Source organism: Chelonoidis abingdonii, chromosome 3, assembly GCF_003597395.2.
Source record: "Chelonoidis abingdonii isolate Lonesome George chromosome 3, CheloAbing_2.0, whole genome shotgun sequence".
NCBI lineage: Eukaryota > Metazoa > Chordata > Testudines > Testudinidae > Chelonoidis > Chelonoidis abingdonii.
The window spans coordinates 164,917,969-164,927,507 of record NC_133771.1 but is presented as its reverse complement, the minus strand read 5'-3'; the positions used below and the strand labels follow the sequence as shown (position 1 = coordinate 164,927,507).

At 42.7% G+C, this 9,539-nt stretch overlaps 1 protein-coding gene across 1 annotated transcript in view; it reads right to left on the bottom strand.

The window, feature by feature from the left end:
- The window catches only part of SDE2 (spliceosome associated SDE2), a 12,791-nt gene extending 4,170 nt beyond the window's left edge, over positions 1–8,621 (bottom strand). The window contains exons 1-6 of the mRNA XM_032778782.2: positions 8,439–8,621; positions 6,733–6,850; positions 4,195–4,306; positions 3,433–3,602; positions 2,361–2,472; positions 552–903 (exon numbers count right to left, since the gene is read on the bottom strand). Coding sequence (XP_032634673.1) covers positions 552–903; positions 2,361–2,472; positions 3,433–3,602; positions 4,195–4,306; positions 6,733–6,850; positions 8,439–8,546 — 972 coding nt within the window. The 5' untranslated portion in view covers positions 8,547–8,621. The remainder of the gene's footprint in view (positions 1–551; positions 904–2,360; positions 2,473–3,432; positions 3,603–4,194; positions 4,307–6,732; positions 6,851–8,438) is intronic.
- Between the last annotated feature and the right edge of the window lie 918 nt (positions 8,622–9,539).

Sequence of the window (9,539 nt, the reverse complement as noted above, 5' to 3'; positions counted from 1 at the left end):
CTCCCGCCCCCTCCCTGCCCCTGCCTTCCCTCCTTCACCGAGCGCGCAGCTCCCCGCTCCTCCCCCCACCCTTCTGGAAAGTGCTAAGTGCCCCCAAACAGCTGTTTGACAGCAGGAAGCGCCTGGAAGTGGGCAGAGGCGCAGAGACGTGGCGCACTGGAGGGGAAGGGGCGGCAGCGGGTAAGGGGAGTGTGCCGGGTCGCAGCAAATAGCTCCGTGGGCCAGCTGCATGTTGGAGACCCCTGATCTAGCATATCTTAAAAACAAATTGGCTTAGTAGTACATGCAGTGACTTGGGAATTGTTTTGAGCTGCTATATGGAGCTATTTAGAGCCCAGAGTGAGCATTATTTAGAAATACAAATTATCATGAGAACAATCAAGGCAAGTTAATTTTTAGACCCAACTACTTTGACCAGGTCCCTTTATGTCAGATAGGTAGGTGATTCACTAACTGGGTGATAGAAAAAGTGGTCCAACGATAGATGATGGACAGAGAGGAAAAAGAAGCAATAGGTCCATCTCTAGACATCCAACTTTAGTACTGCTTACTGTGCTCTGCAACTGGCTTGTTTCCTGCTGAGTAGCTGAAACAGTCTCTTGCTCCCCATCCTTCAGGGTTTTCGCCGCTTCATTTTTTTCATCAGCTGCTGGAGTTTCAGTCTGACCACTTGCAGGCACCTTCTCTGGTAGATCTTTTCCAAGATCTTCTGGTTGTTCCTCAGTAGCATTGGAGGTTGAACTGCATCCGATGGAATCCTCCGAGCTACTGGGCCATTCACTCGTGAGTTCAGTCTTTTCAACGTGGCTGCCAGTTGATTGCCAACTACCTTCTGCCACGCTAGGAGAATCATCTTCACTATCACCAGAGCTCTCGGGATCTGACAGTCCCTCCACACCCATCCTGTCACAAAACACTTTTTAATTACAATTTTTTAACCAGAGTCACTTTCCCCTTCACATGCCCTAAAGGGGTCACTGTACTAGCCTAGCAAAGGAGGACTAGACGGGATTGTCTCCAGATCAATTTAATTCCTGCACTCAAAAGGGTAGAAGTCAGTGTTACTATATAACTCCAAGCACTCCCTCAGGAGCCAGATACACTTTCTGAAGCACTCCTAGTAAAGAATGAACCCAATCTACTACTGCCACGCGGCAGACCTTTAGCCACATGAGTATCTTTACTATGTCTAACCATTCCAGTTCATCATCATTTTAAATAATGGAATTCAAAAACTCATTTTGTTAAAAGAATAGAACAATTTAGGATTCTCCCACTGTTTTCTCTATGAAAGATGAACAAACTGGAGTGTGAGAAAAGATTAAAGGTATCAAAAAGTCTTCAAGTTACATAAGGTAGGAAAAGTTGAGCCCAGTTTTATTATCCAGATGAATGCTGATGAGGGAAGGGCAGCAGAAGGCAGCAGGGCATGCACTAGTACAGTAACTCCTCACTTAACATGGTAGTTATGTTTTTGAAAAATTAAACTTTAAGCAAAACTATATTAAGCAAATCCAATTTCCCCATAAGAATTAATGTAAACGGGAGGGTGTGGTAGCCTAGGTTCCAGGGAATTTTTTCCCCCGCCAGACAAAAACATTATATACATATACAGTATAAGTTTTAAACAATGTAATACCGTACTCAGCAATGATGATTGTGAAGCTCGGTTGAGGTGGTGGAGTCAGAGGGTGAATCATTCAGCTGCTCCTTTTGCTGTTCTTTCCAAAGTGCTGGGGATGCTCAACCGCAGGCCTGCCCCCACTCCATCTCTTGCCCCAAGGCCCCTGCTCCACCCCCTCCCTACCCCGAGCATGCCGTGTCCTCGCTCTTCTCCCATCCCCCCAGCCACCTGAATGCTGTGAAACAGCTGATTGCTGCAGACAGGAGGCGTGGGGAGGGCGGAGGAGTTGCTGATCCACAGGGCCAACAGCAGGTGGAAGGTGCTGGGTGGTGTTGGAGGGGAGCTGATGGGGGGCTGCCAGCCAATCTGGTTCCAAGCCAACATGGCCAAACAATGTTATAAGCAAACACAGCACAACTTTAAATGAGTATGTTCTCTAATAGATTATCAACGAAACATTAACTGGGATGATGTTAAGTGAGCTGCAACTGTATGAAGGAAAGACGAGAGGAGTCAAAGCTCCTTCAGATTAAATGTCCTTGGTGCCTGTAGAATGGTGGTAGCACTGTTCCTGGGAGTGCTCAGCTGTCTGACCTTTACTGGGGATTAGTTAAAATACTATTTTAATTTCATTTTTAAATCTGTACCAGTGGTACAAAAAGTGATCATTTCCCCTTGGTAATTATCTATTGCTTTTCTTATTCTTTACAAAGCTTGTTTAAGCCATAACACTTACCAAAAACATTGTCTTTTCCTAAATTTTCCTCCACTCTTTTCAGACTCATTTGGGCGCTTCCGACAATCACTGGTTTCTGGAGACACCATCTTACTGGAAGAGGCCTGCATTCCTTCAAAACAAAGTTAAAAGTTTAGTACCTTTGCAGATTTATTCTACTGTTAGGTTGTTATGCGATTACCAAGTCCATATAAGAAGATTTTAAGGCTCCAAATAGCTGCTCAAGGAGAACTCTATGGTTCCAGTTACTTTCCATAAATGTGAGATGTCTTTCTTTAGTATTCATGGAAGGTGCTGGACTGAGAGCCCTGGAGAGTGAAGTCTTCCACATAAACTCAGAACACGCATAGTGTGGGCATCAAAAGCTTCCCCACACGAGTAGAGCATCAACCCTATACTGGAGACAGCCCTTCTTGTGCCCCTGCTGAACCTCCCAACAGGGTAACAATCAGTGGATAAACAAAGTAACTGCAAAGGACACTTATGTAATCCAGATATTTTATTAGATTATATTCAATTTCTAAACGCTCCATAAAATGTGTTAATCTATGATCTTTTTACTACAAAAAAAAAGTTTACATATGATTCTTACTAAGCTCCTATCAGCATCTTCAGAGATTTCTTGATGGCACTGCTGCTAACCTGGGACTCATGCAGCCTACCTTACCTTGGTGTACAATGCTATATCATTTGTATCTGTGTTGCAACTTTTGTATATTCCAATTAATTTTATTCAAAAGAGGAAAACCTAATTCTACTGGTTGTCATCAGAAGTAGGGCTGTTGATTAATCACAGTTAACTCACATGATTAACTCAAAATTCATTGTAATTAAAAAAATTGTGATTAAAATTGCACTATTAAACTATAGAATACCAACTGACATTTATTAAATATTTTTGGATGTTTTTCTACAATTTTCAAATATATCAATCTCAATATTTAAGAACAGTAACAATTTCTCAAATAGTGTTAATTCAAACGTCCATATTTTAATAAGATATGATTGAAAACAGTCCTATGTTGACTGATAACGGTTATTTTAAGGAGTCATTCCAAGTGCTCAGTAGTACCTTTAAGGACTGAATCCTCTAGGCGCTCAGCCATCTCATGACACTGTTGCTGGTAGTCTGGATTAGTGAAAAAGTGCTTTGGTTCTGCAAGTTTACGCTGCAGCCTTTCCAGGCGTCTTTGTTCTTTTTCTGCTTCTCGCTCTGCTTGCTGCTTCACCCACTCAGCCATTCTGCAGAGAAAAAAAGATCCAGGAAATAGGAACCAGCCATTTTAATCTAACAATGATTATTGCTCTGCAGTTACAGAACATTTTCACCCACTGATGGGGACAGAAAAAGGAAGAGGACAAGAAATAAGTGAGTTAGTCATAAAACAAGGTGCACCCTGCAGCAACTCATGGAAATTTCATTACAGGAGGGAGAAGTGTTTGTTTATGCAAGACAGACTAATGATGGGCTCCATAGCTCTCTGGCCTGCAGCTCCAGGGTAGTGGTGCCTTGAGGATCCTATAATTTTTCTATTGTGTGAGAACATTCTTCTACCCCCTCAGAAACACAAGAGGTGCAGACAAGCATGTCACAAACAGGTTGCAGTATAGTCACCTTTAATTTGCACTAGCTATATCCTCTTCAAGCAGACAGTTGACTCCTCCTGGCTTCTATCTATATTGTGCTAAGGGTTTCAAAGAGCTAAAAGCTCCTTCTACTATCCGTAACGTTTCACTGTTCTGACTATAACAGCCTCTTGTTTGATCTCTTCTAACAATGAAAGATAGGTTATTGTATTTTATAATGATATTTCTGAGAAAGTAAATGCCTCACGCTTTTTCGTGGTTAACGTCTCGTAGTCTCCTTCCACTAAGATCTCGGCAAGCCTCTCGATTCGTTGTCTTTTCAATTTGAGCACCAAGTGCTCGAAGCATAGATCCAAAACCTGAAAGTTACCAGAAGTCAGCTACAAAGTTGTGATAGGGAGATCTACAGGATCAGGACCATTACAGTTTCTGAAGATAGCTATTCCCCTTCCTCCTCACATCCCAGTAATAGAGATCAAGGTAATGAGACATCATATACTAGAGAAAAAAATTGTGTTAGTCCCACCATTAGCGAAGAAAGAGATACTGCAAGTTTAGCGACTTGCTTTCTCTCAGAATAACGGAGGCCAAAGATGAGCTGTAAATATTTAACAGATACAATGTGATAAATTATATTATTGAGCTGAATGTCTCAAACATCAAGTCAAAGAGAGGCATTCAAGGTATAACTAAGTTTAAACTATCTTTTAATTTTAGCTCTCCTGAAGTCATGCCAGCTGGATTCCTGAGCTACTGATATCCCTAGAATAAGTATTCCTGATACTACAGGCTACTGGAGTCCTCTAGCACAGTGGTTCTCAATCTTGTCCATATCATGAACATTTGAGCCTCCTCCCCCATCTATCAAGGGGAGACCCAATCTACCCAATGGAACCATTATCATGACCCCCATATATTGAGGACACCAGCACAGGGGCTGGGGAAATTATTTTTGTAGGCTATAGCCTGGATTTTGCAGACTGCCAACAAAAAATAATTGCCCAAGAGAGGTAGTCACATAAAGCAATGTGGTCTGGTGGAGACCCAGTAATGTTAGAGTTCTACTTATACCTCTGCCACTGCTTGCTCTCATCATGTCACTTAACTTCTGTCTCAGTCCCACCCCCTCACCAGTTACGGATAATACCTACCTAATTAGCGTGAAGAAACATAGTGAGGATTAATGTCAGTGCAGTGCTTTAAAGTACTATGTAAGTGCCATTTATTACACTATTCTTTAACTACAAGTTGAACAAAACTACTAGAATCCTTGAAGATCTTTTAAAGCAGGCTTGAAAAATATGCCACAGAAATTTACCAGGCCCATACAATGAGAGTCACCTATTCACTCCCCTATTAAAACAAACTATTGCCGCAGGTGAATAGAATTTTGCAAAGCTGATTCCAAGCAGACACTTGTGAGGAAGTTGCTTATTACAGGTTTCATTGGATTGTATATTCTAACAAAAGAAGAGAGAGAGCTATTTTCTAAACCTAGGCCCAATTCTGCTCCTATTGAAGTCAAGGGCAATGTTCCCAAGCACTATCATAAACTTTTCAGTTTCTCTGTGACTGTCTGATTTTTAGCCCAAAGGGACCATTAAGCAAGCCTTTAGAGGCTGAGTGTTTTACCCCACATTTTCATTTTAAAACTCAAACAGAAGTACTTGACAAGGCCAACGGTATGATTTTGACAAATACTATTTAGTTGACTAGACCCCACAGGGTTCCAATGGCAACTGTGACATCACAGAATAATGCATGTTGGACAATCACAGTAGAGTAGAAGCTGGTAGGTATGATAGTGGCTATTTGGAAGTTATAAACAGATATCAGCAACCAGTTGTCTTTGGGGAGATTAAAAGTCACAGAAGCAGTATTTACTTTCATTCTGCCTAATTCTATAAACAAGGTGTAGCAAGCTGGACCGGAATTCTAAAGGAAGCCCCCTTGATTTCTGTGCCCTGTAGATAGGAAATGCTGGGGAACTTAAATGCATTCATTGTAAAATGTTCAGTAATCTATCAAATATGAAAATATAATTAGTTCAGTAACCTGCTTAACTTTGTTATTAAATTCAGTTTTATAATGTGCCTACATTTCAGTGTTTCAGAGTGGTGCATATCTTTGTATTGATGATACACAATATATTTAATGCAGTTATTGAGAGGGAAATGGGTTGTTCTGGCAACTGAGCAGTAGGCAGCTGGGTCTTTTGAAACTTAACTGGCTGGGAGGCAATTTGAGTTTGTGCGATGAACACATTATAGTTAAATCTTTCACTGATAATTACTTTAGCAGACACAGTTTATTTTGACATTTAAATGGTCAAGTTTAGGTTTCACAGCTACAATTTCAGATTGTCTGCATTGGAGACTCAGGAAACCAACACTGCATCAGTTACACTCACTTCTCATGTTTATGATCATAAAGGTTAAAAAAAAAAATTCTAAATGAAAGCTTGAATTCTGGAGCAGGATTGGATGGCAAGTGGTAGATTCTGTGATGAACTTTATGGCCATGAAATCTTAGAATGAGGGGGTTCTGGCTATCAAGGATTTTTCTGACTCACAAGTTTATTGTGGAATAAAATGAGCTAAGAATCTCCAAAGGTCATGGTTTAGGGTGAACTTTTCAAAAACATTCAAGTGACTGAGGAGCCTAACGCCTGTTGATTTTCATTGAAATTTAGTCTCTCAAATCCCTTGGGAGCTTCTGAAATTTTACCCCCAGACTCTAATACATTAAAAATTTGACAGTCCCCCATGCAGCATCAGCAACTAACCTCCTTTTCCACCACAAAGTCTTGGCTCCAGACTATAAACTCCTCCATCCTGTAGCAAGTCTTCAGTATTAACCAGTCGTCCATTACATTTCACATAGAAACTGTCCTCAGGAATGCCCTAGAAACAAAAACATTCAGTCTATAAAAACGGATTTTGATCCATCTGAGTAATCCATTTTAAAACAATAAAAGGAGAATAGGCTTTTTACCTCCTTTTAAATAAGAAATTAAAGACAAAGAAGAAGCTTTGTAAGACCCCAAATCATTCGCTGAATATATATAACCTTAAAAATTACAAATACATTTTTAAATCAAGTTATGGGTAACTCACTTGATGAACTGGAATTAAAGTACAAAGTGCAGGGTATATTTTCAATTCAAGTTATTAATGAAGGTTAAAGGTGCTTACAGAGTAGTTTACATTCACCTACAAATGGATTCCATGTTAAAATGCACTTTATATCACTTACTAGAGATGCTTAAACTTTGTATTAGCCAAAAAATTAAATAAGCACTTCCTCTTCTTCCACTCATCTAGGGCAATCAGAGGAAAGAAAGAAGATACCCACACAAACAGGATGTCAAATTTTTTCTAGTGCATTGTCAGCTCCTCCAGTAATTATAGGAAGAAGAGATCAGAGATTCCTGGCTCCCTGCATGGCAAGTGGGCAGAGCATGTCTGATGCAGCTAGCCAGAAAGATTGAAAGATTTCACTGCTGTCACCTGCAGATGTTAGGAGTGCAAGCCTAAGGCTGTGAAGGTGGAAGAGGATACAAAACTGGATTTTTTTTTAAGAACGTAGCCTTTGGCTATGGCAAGCCATCATTTGTAATTGAGAGAAATAATGTTCTTATATTTATGGCACCAGATGTGGACTCAAGAGATCTGGGCTCAGTTCCTTACTCTGCCACAGATTTCCTATGTGACTTTAAGCACATCACATAATATCTCTTGTGTCTCAGTTCCTCATCTTTCCCTCATCTCTCTTGCTATTTAGACTGTACACTCTTAAGAGAAAGAAGACTGTTCTTATTATGCATTTGTACAATATTTGGCACAAAGGGGCATCAATCTCAGCTGGGGCCTCTAAATGCTACTGCACTAAGATATTGTTTTGTACAAATTAAGAAAAACATAATAATCAACAGGACCCTACTAGAGCTTTTAAAGAATCAGTTTCTCATTTATTTGCCAAGGCCCAAAACCAGAGTCTCCTCTATTACAGTTTCAGGATCTCACTGATGCTTAAACAGCCCAAGAAGCTGCAAGGATGGGGACTGTTGATATTTCAGTGATCACTTCAACTACTGAAGATTTGGAGAGGGAGGGACAGGTCTTCAAGCTCACGTCTTTGTTCGTAAAGAGATTTTCTAGTTTGTCAAACAAAAGCAAACGCTCCAGTAGCAGGACACTAGAACCTAGTCCACACAGACACACACGGGCAGGTTTCGTAGCGAAGAGAATGATCCATGAGCAGGCCCAAGACGCGGGGCAGGGGCAGCGCCCAGGTCCTGAGGACAACGGTCTAATCTTAGGGACCAAATCAACGTCACCTTCCTCCTCGCCCCCTCCCGCGGGGGCTTCCCTGCCGGCCCCCCAGAGCGCCGGGGAGGGGGCTCCCCCAGCTGCCGCCCCACCCCCAATGTCCTGGGTGACACCTCGCCCCCCAGAGCAGGGCCGCCCCCAGCTGCCCTCCCGCTCCTACCTGTGCCCCGCAGTGAATGCGGAGCCAGTCCCGCACCGACCCGCCCCCGGGAGGTAGCGGCACTAGCTGCGCTCGAGAAGCGTCCAGGTCCCGCACCAGCAACGCCATCTTCCCCAGCTCAGCAGCCCCGGCCTAGCTGAGATAGGAAGCACCTCCGGGCGGGCAACGGGCACGGCGCACACTGATGACGTAGGGAAGCCAACCCGGAAGCTGGGCACCCGTCACGTGGCTGGAAGGGCGCTGCTCGTGGGTCGCTGCGGGAGAGGCAGGTCTGGAGCAGACCGATAAAGAAGAGCTGGGGCTGCCGGGGCGGAGCTGGGGGCCAGCCATAAGAGGCCGCCCGTGGGTCGCCCCCTCCTGGGCCCGGTCTGTGGAGGAGGGTGCAGTAGATTTTGCTCTGCTTCCTCTGCAGCCTTTGTGGTCCCGTAACTACAAGGCAGCCCTCTGTGTCGGACTGAAATCTCACCCCCAGGCCATCATGTGAACTGGGAGCTTTTTCTTCATGTGGCTGATGTAGTTTTGAAGCCCCACGGTATATTTACCTACAAAGTGATCGATACACCAGCAGGATTTCAGTGCAACGATCTGTAATCTCCAGGGCGTCCTTGCCTTACTATCTAGGTACTTAGGCCAATTTATTCAGGCTATGAATCCTAAAATTAGGCATTGAAACCAGAAATTTGCAACATAAAATACATGCTTAAAACTGCCAAGTGACTAATGTAGGCACCTAAATATGGATTTAGGAGGAGACTTTCAAAAGACCCGATAGGGGTTAAGGAGCAAAAATGCCAATGGGATTTGTGCTCCTAAGTCCCTCAGGTGTTTTTGAAAATGTCCCCGTTAATTACTTGAGTTTAGGCACACAGTTGAAAAATTTGGGCTGAGTATTTAGGCCAAAACAAAGAGCTCTAAAGAGCTCACAATCAAAAAATAAACACCTAGCACAGAGGCCCTTTCTTAACTGCTTCTACATCAGGAAAATTAGGCCACATAATTCTCCACCAGTGTAACTCCATTAGTTGTAGTCATGGTGAAGGCTAGAGTGAAAAGAGGACTCTGCTGCCAACTCTTCTTCCTCATGAGTCTTGCAATATTGAA